Below are 17,836 nucleotides of genomic sequence, written 5' to 3' on the forward strand. Positions count from 1 at the left end.
CGGCTATTTTTAAAGCTGCGCCCAAGCTGATTAGAACTTAACTTGCGTGTCTGTGTGTTTGCGTGCGCGTACATTATTATTTCTTTCTCTTCCTTACTCCTTCTCTTTTCTTTTACCCCTGAAATCAGATTTTAACAAGCATGGAGGTAGACAAAGGGTCTATTCCAGATTCGGTCCTCAATGACGATCAGCACACGATGGGTTATTATCAGGCACTACCTTATGCACACCTATTAGACGGCGAAGCAGAAACATGGCTCAACGAGATTTGCACCAACTTGGCCATTTGTATCCAAGCTCGGGACTTTGCGCCCGGTGCAGCATCTTGGGTGAAAAGACTATACAGGTTAGAACTATAATTAATTTAGTTATTGTTGTTGGTAATGTGGTAATGGGGAGTGGTGGCGGCATTGGTTAATATCCTTGTTCTCGCAAAGCGAAACGAAGGTTATCTCTACATAAAACCTATTTTTCGTATCATGTACTTATTGTATTTATATTATCTCGATTGCTATATATATATATATCACTCTCTCTATCTACATTTTTTCCTTTGTTACGTGAACGCTGTGTGCTGCTTGCGATTTGGTTGTTTTGCGTGTATGTGTGTGTGAATGTGTATTGTATTTAGTTATATCAATATGAAACATGCTATACCTCGTGAAACTCGGGCAAAACTTGCAGAATTGCTGTACTCGATGACGTTAATGCCTGGCATGGACACTGCATTGATGGATACGTGGGCATCAACCTGTTGCCGACTGATTAGGTATAATCCTATTTTGGCTTCTTTTTACTTTCCATTTTGAACTACCATCCATTGTGGAACCTCGCACTTAGATTCTAGTCTGTTTATTGATAATGTCAACCTATATATAGGAAAGCAAAGCATTTGGGTCCAGAAGATCTTGTCTTACCTTGGCGCCCTCTTTACGATGCTATTGAGTGGTATCTGTTTCCCGAGGATCGACAAAAAATATTACTTGCTGACACGTAATGATAATGATACGATAGAAAAGGAGGATGATTTTCAATGTGCTTAGCATCAAAAAGGGAGGAGTATTAACATACAAGTGCATGATATTCTTTTTACAATTCATTCAGAAAGCACGTCAGTTCACTTATTCGACTTCTCGAGTGCGCGCAACGATTCTTCCCAGCATCAGCAACACAAGAGATCCTGGAAGAGCTTTTACCACAGTTTACAACTTCAAACATAGGTAACGCACTCAGAGTTATAGGGTATTTGGTGCTTATGCTCCCGACCCACGTTCCGAGAAACTCGCAAACACACGCCATACTCGATGATACAGCTATGCATCCCAAGGAATACGTGCCAACCTTCTTCTCGATCTGGTCCATGATCACCAACTCCCCTACATGCGACGCACAGTTTGTCGATTTGATAGCACGCGTGGCAGAGCAAAATATTATGGATTCCTATACGAACGAAATCGGCATGTTCAACAAGCAACAAGTGAAGTACATATTTACTGTTGGAATGCGAATGATGAGCTTGCCTGTAGGAAGTCGTGAGAATGGCAATAGTCGTCCTAGCGGTAGCACCGGTTATGGTAGCGCTGGACAAAAGGTGGATCTGAGAGCAGGAAATGCGTTAGTGCTGCGCAGAAAACCAGTGAGTAAAGTCGTTATTTTAAAGTTGTTCTGGGATTTTTGCACTGAGAAACATTGGTTTGGGGGATGATCCAGGGTGGAAGGATACCGAACTGACAAGTTGAGGGATTTGCTATACCGCATATATAATAGGAACGATTCAGGTCATTGGCAACGTTTATGGTGTACACTATGATGCCTGAAGGATCAAATGGCGAAAGCTACGTAATGACGTTATTGTCCGAGATGATCCAGGCCACCGAGCTATATTATCATCCATCGAACCATGGAACCTGGACGTACTGTTTGACCACTTTTATTCAGCATTTGGCTGTTGAGTTTTTGAAACGCTGGAGAACTGGTTCGTGTGAAATTTATTTAAGTTTGGCGGATAAAGAGAGTTTCAATAGTCATTTAACCTTTTTCGATGTGCCACCGTATTGTACATAGAGGCGGAAGAGGATTGTCCTACACCCCAGGAACGTAGACTGACACCTGAACTTCGGAAGCAATTTGTGCTGACACTTCGACCATTGACTTATCTCAGCATGTTTGGCAAGGATCATTTTGTCATTGGTGCTACTGAAGCAACGCTCAAGGCATTGGCGTGTAAGCGTCAATCTTCTACATAAAGTTTAATGTCGGGTAACGGAGGAAGCAATGTTACTGAATTATTATCCAACTATCTAGGGCTTGAACCAGGTCTGATCTTCCCTGGTTTGCTGGAGCGTATCTATCCATCCTTGGAAACCTTGACTGAGGTAAGTCAATAGGTCAATACTTTTTCTTAATTCGAATTCGCTGGCTTGCTATTGATTTAAAGTAATTGTATTCAGACACATCGAACGACAAGTGCGCTTGGTATTCTGGCAGATGTTGCATTACCTCTCTTCTCTCGAGACCATTATCCAGCCGGTGGAAAACATCTTATGCCTTTGCTGCATCTTGCAACACCTGGTGTCGATATGAATGATCCGCTCAAAGCCATCACGTCGCTTATGTTTATTACAAGTGCTTTATCGACTGTCCCGATCCGCGATCTCACAATGAGCGGTTCTGGAACTTATTTGGGTGGCTATACCGATTCCCGATATGATGGCATGGACATGGATAATGTGAACGAAGAAAACGAGCTTCCTCGTGAGGAAGAGGATAGTTTATGCAAAGCTACCACTGGCGAATTGGAAGAATGGGTTGCCAAATTTCTTCGACGTGTGTTTACGATCGTAAGTTGGTTCAGGTTAATACAAATCTCATGAATAAGCCCGTTCTTTTGCTATGTAATATTAAATACGATCGTTTGTTTTAAAGTTTGAGAACCTTCCACAAATCCACCAGCAAAAGAAGCAAAACGGAAGCACCGAAACAGGGTTGACATCCATGCTCGAGGTAAACAACCAATATGTCTATATTTCAAAGTGATGTGAGAGTGTGCTATTATAATCAGGAAACTACAATCTCACTTACTGCCATTTACTTTTTCGGTGGGTTGAAAAAACACACAGTATTCGTGCGATACTCTATTTGAACAGCTATCAGATGATCTGTACGACATGGCATTGCGGATGGTGATTGATTTCATCAGCCAACAAGTGTTACCCAACGCAATTCATGCAGCTGGCTTGTTATGCGGCTCGATAGCATGTGCGAACCCAGCAAAGGCCGCCAAACGCCTAATCCCGCTTTGCATCAACAATATCTCCAGTGAACTTGAACATGGCGCCGCATCGACCATGATTAATACTGAAACGTCAACGCCCATTCAATCCGATTCGACACTCCATTGGTATCAGTGTATCTTGTTTCACGTTGTCATCAAACTGGGCCCCGACCTTGTGCACTACAAGGCCGATATCATGAACATCTTGCATGAAATGATCACTAAATGTAAAAGCCGACGTGGATTCATTTGGGCTGCGGCACTGTTGAAGAATTGCTTGGGTACCTTGTTGAAAACCTATGCTCGTGACAGGCGAAGCTTGAACCCTGAGGATTGGCATAACGAAGGTAAAGAAATTCACATTATATCCTAGCAATGTATAAATCATGTTCTTGATAAACCTATGTTTTGATATTAGAAATCATGGGTAATTCTCATATGCTCTGGGGCAAACCCGCTGATCCTAAAAACCTCAAGATCGACTGGCATGTACCGTCGGAACAAGAAAAGGCTTTTGCTATTGAGCTATTAGAGACATTTTTGGAACCTGCTATGGATCATGTTCGACAAAAAATAGAGACTGCTGACCAGAGTCAGTCAGGGAACGCCTATGAAGAAGCCAACGATTTCTGCCGGCACTTGGCTGTCATCTACTACGCTCTGCGTGGCAGTACATGCATGTGCCTGGACGAGGAAAACAAGGCCAAATCAACGACAGAATCCGATGGTGCTGAGTAAGTGACCTCATACACTTCTTTCAAAGCCAATCATATTTACCTTTTTTCATCTTTTTGATACAGTGACGAAGAAGGGTCAGACTCTGTTCCTCCAATACGTCGCATTTACGCTGGATATGCCTTTAACGACCCTTCAGATCCAAACTATATCAAAGCACAAAAGATTCGCAAAGACATTGGTGAATTGATCCGAGATTCTTTAGAGTTCTTCCTTGTCAAACGCGAAGATGATTTAGAAAGCCTGAAGCTTGTCATTGATATTGCACGCGCTTACATGGATGATGCCGGTGTTGGCAAAAAGTTTGCTAGTGCAGAAAAGGGCCAATATCTCTACGCCAAGGCTGTGATTAAGGTTCCCAAGGCACCTAAGCAATATCCTCGTGGCCTCTTAGGTAAATGATCAAGGAAAACTGAGTCAGCAGAAGAAGTGAATATTGATAATCCCATCTTGTTTTATCGCTGTACCTAGTCCGTAGAGCTGAAATACACCATTTCCAGCGACTAAGATACAATGCCCAAGCTAGAACGCGTGGCGCTATCCACGAAGCAATATTTCAAAAACTTTTGGGCTTGTCTCTCAGCTCATATGCAGAAATTAGAAAGTAAGTCCAGGGAAAAAGGAAGACAGAAGAGATGACTCATTAGAAAGTTTATCACGCTTTTGTTAACTATCTTTCTCCCTTCAATATATATAAGACTGAGTCAACATACGCTCAGCGCCACAGCAAAGAACTTTATCGGCTCCAAGTCATTGATCATCCCAACTATTCTCGAGATCCTGAAATCGAAATCTGAAAATGGTAAGAAGAACAGCGTTATCATTGGCTTTTACATTCTAAGGTCATTATAAATATCTCACTCGTAATATTACGCTGTGTTTTCCCGAGAATAGGTGATGACAAGGAACAGCATGCCAACCGAGTCAAGGGCTCATTGTATCTTTTGCGACATCGATCTATTCTCATGCCGTGCCTCCGCGACTGGCGTTATATTCCAACCTTTATTTTATCCTTGGTTGGAACAGAGCATGAAGATAAGGTTTGTATAACAGATTTGCGCTGGCGGATTGACGAGGTTTAAGATAGAGATCAGCGATTAATACTACGCGGTTTTCTTTTATAAAGCCATCAATTCAAGATATGATCCGAAAGGTGTTTGTGGACTATGTCTCGCAATACAATACACGTACTTTCCGTGTGATTGCGCCTGAAGATTTCGACATCAAGGCCCAAGCAGTGTACCCTGCTTCTCCTATCGTCGTCGGCAGTCGCGACAGCAAGGATAATGAAGTACAAACGCGCATCAATCACTTGCAAGAAAAAGTTCAGAAGCGACAAAAAACCCACTTGGAAGCCTATCAGCAATTGATGCAATCTTTGCTAGAGTTTGTGAACGATCCCAAGGTCCATTGGCGCTACTTGACGATGGCCGCTAACTTTATTGAGCTGTGTATTCGAGCTGACATGCCACAAGATGCTGGTGTCGCTGCATTTGCAACTCAATGCATGCTTTCTGAACTTCCTACCATGCGTCGTATCGGCGTCGGCCTTACAACGAACATGATGCACCACGTGGAGCACCGAAGTTTTGCCCAAGGCGATCAAGATACAATCATTACCCGCACAGTCAAGCATCCTCTGAAGCAAGAGTATCTCGTTGCCAACAACAACCCGAATCTCTCAGAAGAAGAGTATCTGCGTGTTTATGATCAACCTTTAACTGATGCGAACCTCCAACAATGGTAACGAAACTAATCCCAGCAAAGGCACTACTTTGATACTTACAATGATATTCATGTTTCTACACACGTCCAACAAATGGTGATTTATTTACATAGGCCACTGCTCGACTCTGAACGGATGGGATGGTATACTTGGCCCAAAAAATACGAAGCCTATGTCCTTCCATCTGGTACTGCTACGGCCATTCCTGAAATCCATCAAAGTGATTCGGACGCGTACAAAGAATTCCACAAGTCATTCACATCTAAAGAATTTTGGGACAAGTTGCAAAAGTATATGGCTCAAGAAGTGACGCGAGTGCAAGAAGATATGTTCAACCAGGCCAATGTTTTCTTGTACATGAGCGTTTTTCGACTCTATGAAGATGAGCCCATTGATGTCATGAAGGATAATCTTGTATCACTGTGCCAGGCCTCTGATCAAAAGGCTCATCAGCGTGCAGCTGCTGAGATGGCTGCTGGTATCATTCGTGGATCCGTCAATTGGTCTGTAGCCAAGACGGATGCCATGTGGTCTTGGATGATACCGTTACTTGAGACCACCTTTTCGAACATCACACCGGATACGCTGATATATTGGGAATCATTTGTTAGATCCGTCAGTGTAAGTACTATCTTGTCCTTTTGATATATATGAGGCGGTGCGAGTGATAAGTAAGAGTCTCTAAATATATACATATATTGAATGTGGGGGCTGTCGATATCTACAGAGCAACCGAGATCCAAGAAGAGTTCGACCATTGATCAACTTGATCCTAGAGGCCCGCGTGGATCCAACCTCTGACGCAGCCTTTGCCGAAGCAAGAAAACTGATCTTGGCAAATGTATTGATTTCTGCACTTCACTGGCGAGCGAACCCCCTGGTAGATCGTCTTTTGGCCGAGTACATGAGCCATATTGACCATCCGTACAAACAAGTACGTGAAGTGTTGGGTGGAAACATTAGCGGTATTCTACAGCGTCAGTGGATCCCGTCACTACCTGATGTTCGGACGGTGCTCAGCAGCAATGCAGAGGCCGAACGTGGCGGTATTGGTAATATCCCCACGCAAATGAATGACAAGGTGGCGCCGCATGTTGAGCAACTGCTCAGCAAGTTGGATCAATGGCAAACTGAAGCAAAGGGTGCGACCGAAGTTGAAGATACCAAGACGTACACAAATGCTAGCAAAACTAGTAAGTGGTCTTCATCTTCTTTTTAACTCCTGATTATTATAGTGACTCGTTAAAAGAAAATGCTAAACCGAAAACCGTCTGTGTGTTTTTTTAAGCGCTTTGTTGGTTACTGCAATCGTTGGGACGATTCCGCGTAGCAGGCACTTTGCCTTATATTATTGCATTGTGGTCACGCTTGTTTGCTATGCAAGAATTCCACGATGATCAAGACCTGCAACATATGGCGACGCGAGTATTAGGCATGGTGGCGCAATATTCGTACCCTCCCTCAATTGTGGTGCAAATGGTCCATGAATTCGTCGGTATTTTGACGCGATCAGAAAGCTGGCGTATCCGAACGCGCGCCCTGCCTCTCTTACAGATTTTCTTTTTCAAGAACTTGTTCTTGATGGAAAGCGATCATGTGCTGCAAGTTATGAACTCTGTCAGTGACATGATGCTCGATTCACAAATTGAGGTAAGAGCGAAAACGCAACTTGTTCTATAGATATCATGTCGAAAAAGAAAAATCAGAGAGTCTCACTCTTCCAAATCTGTAGGTTCGTCAAATGGCTGCAGTGACGCTTGGTGGTCTGGTACGATGCTCCCAACGTGAAGCCATCACCAAAGTTCAAGAACAGTACTCCACTTTGCTCGAAATTAGATTACCTAAACGCCGTCGAGACCGTGACACGGGCAAGATCATCGAGATGCCTGGCTTTGCGGATGCTTTGTTGAAGAAACATGCAGGTGTGCTTGGATTGTCTTGTCTTGTCAGCGCCTTCCCATACGAAGTGCCCAAATGGATGCCTGACGTACTATGTCAGCTTGCTAACTGCATGTCAGATCCTGCTGAGATACAGGTAAATGTTTCTCTATTTACACAATGAGATGTTTTTTTGTAGTGTGTATGACAACTACAATGGTGTAGCATCTAATTTCCCTTTTATTTTTGCAGTCTACTATTCGCAAAACATTTTCAGATTTCCGACGAACCCACTCTGATACATGGCATGAAGATATGAGTAAATTCACAGAAGACCAACTGTCCATTCTTAGCGACATGTTAATATCTCCATCCTACTATGCGTAGAAATAATATACTACATCTTTTTATAAAAAGAGAGAATAAACCACACTATTTTTAATATATCAGCGGCCCCTTACATGCATTCTCCATCAGAGTGGCTGAGCTTCGATTTCGCACCAAACAAAATAAGAGATTACAGTGGTTGCGTAGCGCCGCCGTTTTCCTCTTTTTCTTTGGAGCATCATACCCATCCTCTTTTTTTCTACAGTCAAAAAAAAAATACACACAGTAATAATGTCAACTAGAGTTTATATTGGTCGTCTTGCACGCGATGCAAGAGAACGCGACTTGGAACGCCTTTTCAAAAGCTATGGTGACATTCGTGAAATCAACATCAAGACCGGTTACGGTTTCGTTGAATTCAGGGATTCCAGAGATGCCGAAGATGTGGTGTATGATTTCCATGGCAAAGAGTTTTTGGGTGAAAGGTAAAAACAATTCAAGACGGCTTTGCCGTGCTCTATACAGACTGGTGTGCTTGCTTGGTTTGGATTGGATTGGATTACTAACACAAAGAAAACATGTTGGTTTTGATAGAATTATTGTGGAACTTGCCCGTGGCACTCGCCGTGGTAGAGACGGTGGTGGTGGCCGTGGTCATAATGACCGGTAAGAAGAAATGAAAAAAAAAAAAGAACAGTTTTTATCAGTGGATATGACTCCTAGCAGAAATACTGATATTGCTATATATGCTTTCTATTACGTGTACACGCCTGTGTGCCGTCAATTATCGTGGGGGTAAATCAACTACTAGCAAGCGCTCGTCTTACCGCCTTATTGTCGAGAACATTCCCTCCGGAACCAGCTGGCAGGTACGAAACTTTTCCGCGTCCTCTCGTCTCCTCCAATTTATGAGCCCTGCCTGTGTGTGTATCCCCCTTTCGTGAGAATCCTTTTGGCCGGTCCTTTATTCTTGTGGCTATTCCTCCTATCTCTCTCTTTCTTTCTATGGTGGTGTACTGCTGCGTAAATTGGGAAAACCATCTGTGCGGCCATCACAGAAACAACTTCTTTTGAAAAAAAAAGAGGCACTCTGGAAGCAAAAAAAAAAAAGAAAAAAGAAAAAGGAGGGTGGTGTTGGTGGTATAAAGAAGAAAACCAAGCAAGCCCTGATGATGAGACTATAACCCATGGACTCTGGGAGGACCGGCTATTCTATCTCTTTTCTCTCCATACTTTGGCAAAACCATATGGCTCTACTACCACTACTACTACTACTACTGCTACTACCTTACGGGCTTTCTCTCTACGTATGACCTGGCATCAGACTCCTCTCCGATATTGATTTCCAAACTTTTTCTCTCTCTCTCTCTGTCTGTTGGTGGCTCTCTTTTGTGGCTGTCTCTACCTAAATAGGATCTCAAGGATATGATGCGCAAGGCCGGTGAGGTGACTTTTGCCGATGTGATTCGAAGCCGTCCTGGTGAAGGGTAAGTTTCCAGCCAACTTGAGCGTGTGCTATATGTAAATATGTGGAAAGGCTAAATGTCATCTTTTAAATTACAGTGTTGTTGAGTTTGCTCACAGTTCGGATATGAAGTATGCTCTCAAATCGCTGAACGATAGTGAACTGAATGGTGCACGAGTCAGTCTTTACGAGGTAAGAAATCTCATATACGCAAAAGAGCATTATAGAGCAGAAGATGGCAAAAGCTTACAAAACCAACCAATGTAGGATACTGGCCGTCGTTCGTCTCGCCGACGTAGCCGTTCTGACTCACGCAGCCGTTCCCCGCGTCGCCGATCCTCGCGTCGCTCCCGTTCGCGCTCCTTGACCCCATCCCGCTCGCGTTCGCGCTCGCGCTCGCCGCGTAGATCCTCTGGAGGAGGCCGTCGCAGCAGCCGTCGCCGTTCTGATGATGAAGATGCAGACGTGCGATCACCTGAGCCCGAGCGCTCCAGAGAACGTACCCCTGAAAAGAGAGCCGAGCGCAGCCGTTCGTATTCGCGCAGCCCTTCTCGCTCTCCCGCTCGCAGCCAAGCCAGGTAAACAAACATAACAGGAATTTGGAAACAACAGTAGCATTCTATACATATCTGATTGTATATTGACAAATAATAACAAATCTGTGTTCGTTTAGTGCTGATGGCCGCGACTAAAGAAGAGAGCAGATTTGGTGGGATGCAGGTTTTCTTGTCCTTTCTTTTTTTCCGTCCTCGTCTAGTATTCGTACTTTTTTAAGGGGGTATGTTATTATCACGTACCTGCAAATCCTGTTCTTCTTTGTGAAACAACGTAAACACAGGCAAGAGGAGAAAAATAAACATAACAGATGGATCAGAATAAGAAAAACAATATACATGAGTGTGTATATGCAATATATGTATGTATTTGCTCTTGGTACTGTGTAAATGTTTGTGGGGGTGAGCGGGTGCTATTTACTAGGGGATGGTGTATATGTGAGTTGTTGGTGCTGCTGTTTTTGGGAGGAAGGATCCAGTATGTACAGAAAAGTGAGTATTTGCGGGAAGTGTGCACTATATATCGGATATCGGGGTTATTGGGAGACCAACTCTCCTACATGGAAGGAAACAATATACTCTTGTCGGTAAATGGGGGGGGGAGGGGGGTTTATTTTGGTAATTGTTTTTGCTTCTGCTGTTGTTGTTGTTGCCTGGATCCGGCAGTCAAAGTTTTGCTTGTATCAGCAGCAGCAGCAGCAGCAACTACCCGTCGTCGGGACGATGCTGCAGTTGCAGTGCTGGCAACAGAAGAAGCTACCGAACCAGATTTTGGACGTCGTTTGAGGGATTGACGGACAACAAGATCTGCCCTTGCACTGTCCCTTTGTTGTTGCTGCTGCATGGCAGGTTTCCTGTCACTTTTCTTTGACTGCTGCACGACAGGTTGCGTCTTGATGTTTTTCCGGTTACTGGCACGACTGCTGATTGCCCCGTTCGTAGAACAGCTTGTACTGCTGCTAATACTCGTAGTAGTGGTAGTAGTAGTAGTAGTAGCTTTAGTGCTACTGCCGCCGCCACCATGACTGCGCGCTGCTGATTTCTTTTCAAACGTGTCCATGTATTTCATGGCCGCAGAGACTGAGTTTTCCAACTGTGCACGAGCCAAACTTTCTTTGCTGACCGAATGTTCCAATGCAGAGACCCGTTCAAGGATGTGACGCATGTCGTTGTGTTTTTCAAACCGAGCCTGGATTTCTTCAAGGCGTGCCCAGGACGACCGATGTTCCTGCTCCGATCGCTCGCGCTGCTGTCGTTCTTGTTTCAGGAGCGTCTCGAGCTGCACCAGACGCTCCTGGGCCAGACGCTGCTGCTTTTCCAGAGCCTGGTGAAACATGCCGACGAGTTTGACCATGCCGGAAATGTTGGATTGGTGATGGCGACAGTTGTAGCCCCGCCATGTGGCCTGGATGTGTGTTGCAGCTGCATGAAGATCATTATCATCGTTGAGTTCGTCGTGATGGCTGTTACTGTTGTTGTGTTGTGATAATAACAAGTCGCTGTCGTTGTCGTCGTTTTGTTGGTGATGATGATGGTCTCTGAGGCGCGAGCCAGCGCGTCGCAGCAAGGTTCGTGGAACATAATGTCGTCGGGCCGAATCTTCTTCAGGTGGAGGGGCAAGGGGTGATGATGTCGAGGAGGGTGACTGTGCGTATCCCGATGCATGGGCCCATCGTTTTCCTTTTTAACGCGCATATTAGCCATAACAAATTAACACCCTTATAAACTTAAAACTCCATATAACGACATGATTACCTGCTTTGCTGCGGAACTGGATGGGGGTTGCTTCGTAGAGGAAGAACGGCGAATGCGGCCTTTTGGGAATGGTTGTTGAAGCGGAGATCATTTTGCTACTGGCAGTAGAGGAGGTGGTGGTGGTAGTAGTAGTAGTAGTAGTAGGACGAGTAGTAATAAGTGGCGTGGTGGTTGTAGTAGTAGTAGTAACACTCGTATTCTTCTTGATCTTTTTGCGAGCGGCGGCGCGGGGAGAGGAGGAAGAAAGAGCTGCGGAGGAGGTGGCAACGACAGCAGGGACAACAGCTGCGGAGGATGAGGAGGTAAATGAGGAGGCGTTGTTGTTGTTTGAGGATGGTGACGACGACGACGTAATAACTGGCTTTTTCTTTGGCGTCTTACTGTTTTCTATATCCCTGATCCATTCAATGACCTGGCGCTCTTTCTGTTGCTGCTGGTGATGTGAATGTTCAGGCTTGCGGCTGGAGAACCATTCGGCCATGGCGTTCTGGTCGGGTTTGGGTGGAGAGAGCGGAACAGAAGGTTGGATGGTGGGTGGCGGCAATAGAGGATTGGGTAAAGCGTCGTAAGGTGGTGGTGGCGGTGATGACGAGGATGAGATGGGTGGTTGCTGGTTTTCGTCGTTGTCGTCAAGAGGTAAGGTCGTCATCGTCATGGACGACATGCGTCGTCGCTCAGCATTCGCACTGGCCAGCTTCTTTAGCAAACGAGAGCGTGGAGGGAACTCATATTGCTCTTGCTCAGGTGTCAGGTTTTGTGGCACAAGGATTTCTTGTGTTCCGTCAGGATATCGCTTGATGATTGCCTAAGTTTGTCAAAGATGCATAGACGAGGAAGAAAGACAACAAAGTTTATATCACAAATCCTTTCATGATGGTTCGCAGATTGTCTATAAGGTAGCGAACGAGTGGGATGGAAGAAGAAGAAGTAGATGATGAATTTGACGATGAAGAAGAAGTATGGATGGATGGAGGTAGTGGTGGTAGCGGTGTTGTTGAGGAGGATACCTTTTTGCGATCGCCCCATACGAATTGAGACCTTCGATCGCGTCGTCGACGGACTTGTTTCTCCATGGCCTTGGCAGCCCTCGCAGCAATCCGTCGTTGTTGTTCTTCATCGACGAGGCCCGTGCGCTTCTGCTGCTGCTGCTGTTCCTTTTGTTGATGTTGTTGTTGTCGATTTGGTGGTTGCTGCTGTTGTTGGCTATGGTCTCTCCTTTTACCGCGGGCCACTTCATGCATCTTGTGCATATTATGATTGTGATTATTTCTGCTGCTGCTGCTGCTGCTGCTGGTTTTGTTATTCACGTTGTGCGGGTTACACTTGAGAACTGGCGGATTGTTGTCTCAGGGCCGGCCAGCAATAAAAAATAAATAGGGCAAACAGTAAAGAACCCCGACACGCACTTGCACACAGACGCTACACACACACGCACACACAAACGCACACACGCACTCGCAGACGCACAACTAAAAAAATAAGGGGGGGGAGAGTGGAGTGTGGTGTAGGTAGAAAAGAAGAAGAAGAAGAAGAGTGGAGCGACGACTTGCTGTGGTTGGTGTTCGTTGAGGGCGAGTGTAGACAGAGGGAATACAAGAGAGGATGATGATGATGATCCAGCCAAGCGGGTATAAGAGAAGAAGAAGAAGAAGAGGAGGAGCGAACAGGCTCTTGGAAAACGGGACTTTTGCTTCTTTCTTGGGCTCTGGTTTGGGTCGTATGTACAGTACAGGTGTGAGGATGGATGGGACGGGTGTGGGCGTGTGGCGACAGCAACAAACGGGGGGCACCAGGTGGAAAAGGTAGAAAAGACGTGGTTGCGAAAGAGAAAAGGGGGCAGCCAAAGCAGCCAAAATGCTAAAAAATGAGAAGAGGAAGGTGAGGATGAGACGGGTGGTGGTGGTGGTGTCGGTGGGTGGTAATGACGAAAACACAAAAAAAAAAGGGGGGGGGGGAAAGAGCGCAAAAGAGAGAAAAAAAGAGAGTGGAAATAAATAAAATATAAATTTTAAAAAAGAAAACGACGAGGGCAGCGTAGCAGTTCGGTGGAACTTATTTTTGGGCTGTTGACAAGCGTCGTCGTCGTCGTCGTCGTGTGTATTTGGGGACATATGCGCTTCCCAGGTTACACTCGGATAGAACCATCCCAACCCCATCCACATCACCATCCACCCAATTCCATCATTCAGCATTCAGCTTAGCATAAAAGGAGCGAGTGGTTTTGACGATATAGAGATGGGTAATTACGGTAGTGCAGTATATGTAATTGGACAGTGGTAATAGTTGGTGGTAGTAGTAGTAGTACTATATCATACGCAAAATGCTTCTTTCTTCTTCTTCACTTTAAGCTTCATTGACGTCTTCAAACTGACGCTTCTACTGACGCTTCTACTGACGCTTCTACTGATGCATTTTCTGAGGAGTGAGCGGCGGGGGCAGGTTAACGCTGTTGTTGTTGTTGTTGTTGTTCTTGTTGTGGCTGCTGCACCGATAAAGCAAAAGCCCTCTGTTAGTACGGGTACAATGTAAACAACTCTCGTTCGTTTTAGGTAAACCTTCTTTTTCTTTTCATGCTTTTTGTATTCATACCCTGCATCCGACGATGAGTGTCCTTCAGGCACTTGGTTCGTGTCAGAAAACGGATCGAACGGGTCCTCGGATCTTGTTGTTGTACTGACAGGTGCTGGGCTTGCTGCTGCCACTGGTTGTTGTTGTTGTTGTTGTTGTTGTTGTTGTTCCACCTGCCTATCAAAGAAGTTGTTGGTTTGATGATGGCCACTCCCACTACTGCTGGCTGTTGCTGTTGCTGCTGCTGCCGTACTCGTAGTAGCAGTCGTTGCTCCTGCGTTTTCATCCTCCTGGATACATGGTAAAGTTCGGGTCATTTTCATTTCTCTCCGCACCTTACTTTAGCAACGCGCACACTAACAGGGACCCCATTCACACACACACACACACACACACTTCTCGCTAACTCTAATTCTTTCATTTTTCTCAATGTTTAAAGTGCTTCAAGTAAGACGCACCTGGTGCTGCTGCTGCTGCTGCTGCTGCCGCCGAGTGCTACGGTTGTGCAATGTCTCGGAATTCGTAGTTGCCTCGTTCACGGCACGTCGCTCCAGCATATCATCGTAGGCCTTGAAACTACTGACAAGTTCGCTGTTTGCCTCCAATAGCGAGGCTTGCAGTTAAGGTTCAGTGTTACACATTGTGATATATTATTTGCGGCACCCTCTCGTCATAGTATATATACACTCCCCGACTCTGTATCACAACCCGCTTCCACCACCCCCACCCCCCTCTTGTGCTCTGGCTGCTCACATATGACATCCGAGTCACTGCACGTTTGCAGATGGCCTGATATGATTCTTTGGAACATTTTGCATTTGCCGTAGAATTCCTACAGCACAGTCGTAGCAACGATAACTCTAATATTAGCCACACACGCTCTGTCTCTCCTTTTTAAAAAAAAAAAGTGATGTAATGCATGCATGTAGCGATTCATTACCTGTATAAGCTCATTCTTGCTGATATCTTCCTGAGTCGGGTCCGTGAACGATAGTGTTTGTGAAAACAGTTGCGCATTATTCTTGGCCAGTAGCACATCGTTCATCGCATCCACGGGTTGATGTAACAATTCGGGCGGCTGTTGTAGTTGCTAAAGAGTCGAAATTTGTATATTTGTTATTCATCATTTATTTATGTTGTGTTATGAAGTTTCTTGCGGGCTTATTCTTTCCGGAAAAGGCTTGTCGTATAATAATAATACAGACACACCCAGCCCGTTTTATATGTCTCACATAGTATACGACGCGTAATACACACAGACATCAAGAGAGATACAGCATCAACTTACCCTTGGTTGTGCATTCCCCACGGGCCTATAGAGCCGAGATCCTGTGCCACGGCCTAATCGCGCTCCTCCTCCTCCAGGTTGGCCGTTCATCATCTTATCGTATACACGCTGCACGCCTACTAACGACCCGTCTGAGCCAAACCGGCTGACCCAGCTTTGCAAGCAGTGCACGAGCTTGCCATGAACCCGATCATCGGACGACTAAAGAAAAAGATTATGCGGTTTTTTTTTTTCGTTTTTTAGTGGCCCTGATCGACATCACGTAATAGAATACAGAATAACTCCACTCCACTCCTCTCCTCCGACAACTCCTCGAATCCTCCTAAATCCCTCCATTTACATCCTGCAACGTCCCTCCTCTCCTTCGAAACATAATTGTCCAACATCTGTGTTGCTGTTCTCTGTTACCTTGGAAACTGCTAAAGTGTCCAAATCTTCAGCAAACGACTTGGCAGCAAGTTGTGCTAAATAATGATAGATCATGTGTGTGTGTGTTTTAGGTGCTTGTCATTGTTGCTCTGCTAGACCCCCACACTTACGTGCGAATTTTTGATGGCAGTTTTCTGATAGTGCATCCAACATCTGGATAAATATGCATGTAAGTATCCAAGTAAGCAACAAAAGAAACAAGAACAAACACGCTCAATAATAATCATCTCTTACCTCGAGTGCAAGCACTTGTGTCTGTGGTTCGTTGGCAAGCATCTTTTTCTGTAAGAGTTTCCGTGCTTCTTTGGCCCCGAGCTCGGTATTGTTTACGACATCGCAAACCTGGAACACCAATGACCAATCAAGCTCTTGCGATGAAGGACTTGTAGCTTTTTCTATTGTTTACAATTGTTGTGCATATAAGTTATTCTCTCTTTCTTTTGCTTCTCCTCCTCCTCCTCCTCCTCCTCGAAAGTCGAGAACAAAAAAACACTTGCCGACATTGGTTGTAATTGTCGTAGGCGTGAGTTTCTTTGAGAAAATACTTTTCATTCTTTTTGTTCAAAGAGTGTAATTTCGCGAATGAAAGGAGTTGAAGGTTGGAAAAGGGAAAAAGAAAAGGTTTTTGATAGAGAGGAAGAACGTCTGTATCTCTCTCTCTTTCCCCCGCAATACAGAGCCTCTCAATATGCATTGCTTGCAAACGAGCCAATCATATCTCTTGGAATAGGCCCTGACGAGAGAGAAAGTGAGAGCCATTAAAGGATATGCCGAAACACAAACTGAGAAAAGGTGGAACCTATTTTGCTTGGCAAAAAAAAAACACAGTAAAATCCTCACTAAAAACCCACCTGACTCAATTGGAAAAGCTCATAATAGACTGATTTATATCTTGGAGTTATGATATCAAATCGAACTTAGTCAACGAATAGGTTGTTTTGAGCAGTCTCTGTGAAATGTAAAAGTAACCATGGTGATGCCATAACAACAAAATATAGAGGGCTGTTGTCAAGGTTTTTACCCGCCTTTTTGCTTTTTCTTTTTAATGCTCTGGAAAGGGGGTTACTATAGGTAAATTATTTTTTGCGGTGTCCACTTGCATCTGTGTTTAATGCATACACAGGACATAGAAGAGAGAGAAAGAGAGAGAGAGCATGCATATCAGATTATCAACGTCATGGGCAGGACACACATACACCCGGTAAGAGGCGAAACCTTGTCGATCCCACTTGTTTTTAGCAGCTGAACCCTATGAGTGGGTTAGATCCCCGCGGCGTGCAAATGTCGGTCCGAACTAACGGATAAAAGAACTATATATACCACTCCTAACTAATGTTGAAAATATATTACAATTTTTCATCCATTTATTCTTTATATTATAATTAGTAGTAGTAGCAGGGAAATGGGGAGGTGTAAGGGAGACCATTACTCGTTTATGCATTGTATGTATGCATCCATCGGGTAATGGGATCCAGTAAATAAAAAGGCGGGATAATGATAGTGATAAGACGGCACGAAAAAAGAACCAGCTTTTTGCGCGGGAGAGTGCAGTGAAATGTATACAGCGCGCACAAATCATGTATACGCAGGGGTACATTATTACTACGTACTACTCCACTCTACTATATAATAGGCTTATATACACAAATAGAAACAAAACAGAGTTTATAATAATGTCGTGGTAGGATGAGTGTGCTCAGATAATCGACGATGCACGGTTGTTGTTGTTGTTGTTGTTTTGGGCGGTGGAGGAAGAGGTGAAGTGGGTGGCGGTAAACAAGGCGGAATGACAGAAAGTTCCATCGAACCATTTATATGACGAAACGTGTCAGGATTA

General features: G+C 44.7%; 4 protein-coding genes across 4 annotated transcripts; 2 read left to right on the forward strand and 2 right to left on the reverse strand.

Moving 5' to 3' along the window:
• The first annotated feature begins 54 nt into the window (after nucleotides 1–54).
• On the forward strand, nucleotides 55–8,057 carry BDB00DRAFT_806130 (uncharacterized protein). The gene is made up of 21 exons (XM_053122243.1): nucleotides 55–346; nucleotides 632–769; nucleotides 880–993; nucleotides 1,105–1,636; nucleotides 1,768–1,975; nucleotides 2,065–2,223; nucleotides 2,305–2,375; nucleotides 2,451–2,840; nucleotides 2,926–3,003; nucleotides 3,120–3,621; nucleotides 3,693–4,008; nucleotides 4,075–4,403; nucleotides 4,481–4,613; nucleotides 4,708–4,811; nucleotides 4,904–5,049; nucleotides 5,136–5,752; nucleotides 5,849–6,356; nucleotides 6,463–6,928; nucleotides 7,024–7,385; nucleotides 7,468–7,770; nucleotides 7,866–8,057. The coding sequence occupies exons 1-21, from the start codon at nucleotides 141–143 to the stop codon at nucleotides 7,998–8,000; spliced, it is 5,817 nt and encodes a 1,938-aa protein (XP_052983212.1). The 5' UTR covers nucleotides 55–140; the 3' UTR covers nucleotides 8,001–8,057.
• BDB00DRAFT_806133 (uncharacterized protein) lies at nucleotides 8,046–10,300 on the forward strand. The gene is made up of 6 exons (XM_053122244.1): nucleotides 8,046–8,425; nucleotides 8,535–8,606; nucleotides 8,752–8,809; nucleotides 9,354–9,427; nucleotides 9,504–9,597; nucleotides 9,673–10,300. The coding sequence occupies exons 1-6, from the start codon at nucleotides 8,232–8,234 to the stop codon at nucleotides 9,985–9,987; spliced, it is 807 nt and encodes a 268-aa protein (XP_052983213.1). The 5' UTR covers nucleotides 8,046–8,231; the 3' UTR covers nucleotides 9,988–10,300.
• A 269-nt stretch (nucleotides 10,301–10,569) lies between these two features.
• Nucleotides 10,570–12,955, reverse strand: BDB00DRAFT_868795 (uncharacterized protein; the record flags this gene model as incomplete). Its single annotated transcript, XM_053126509.1, has 3 exons — nucleotides 10,570–11,639; nucleotides 11,715–12,519; nucleotides 12,620–12,955. 3 exons carry the CDS (start codon nucleotides 12,953–12,955, stop codon nucleotides 10,570–10,572), a joined length of 2,211 nt encoding a protein of 736 aa, XP_052983214.1.
• A 1,564-nt stretch (nucleotides 12,956–14,519) lies between these two features.
• BDB00DRAFT_806146 (uncharacterized protein) lies at nucleotides 14,520–16,909 on the reverse strand. The gene is made up of 8 exons (XM_053122245.1): nucleotides 16,497–16,909; nucleotides 16,234–16,394; nucleotides 16,110–16,152; nucleotides 15,979–16,034; nucleotides 15,571–15,771; nucleotides 15,223–15,372; nucleotides 14,741–15,114; nucleotides 14,520–14,572 (listed from the first exon to the last, which is right to left on the reverse strand). Exons 1-7 carry the CDS (start codon nucleotides 16,549–16,551, stop codon nucleotides 14,953–14,955), a joined length of 828 nt encoding a protein of 275 aa, XP_052983215.1. The 5' UTR covers nucleotides 16,552–16,909; the 3' UTR covers nucleotides 14,520–14,572; nucleotides 14,741–14,952.
• Between the last annotated feature and the right edge of the window lie 927 nt (nucleotides 16,910–17,836).

This window comes from Zychaea mexicana (assembly GCF_025766255.1).
Source record: "Zychaea mexicana strain RSA 1403 chromosome Unknown BDB00scaffold_11, whole genome shotgun sequence".
NCBI classification, from domain to species: domain Eukaryota; kingdom Fungi; phylum Mucoromycota; class Mucoromycetes; order Mucorales; family Lichtheimiaceae; genus Zychaea; species Zychaea mexicana.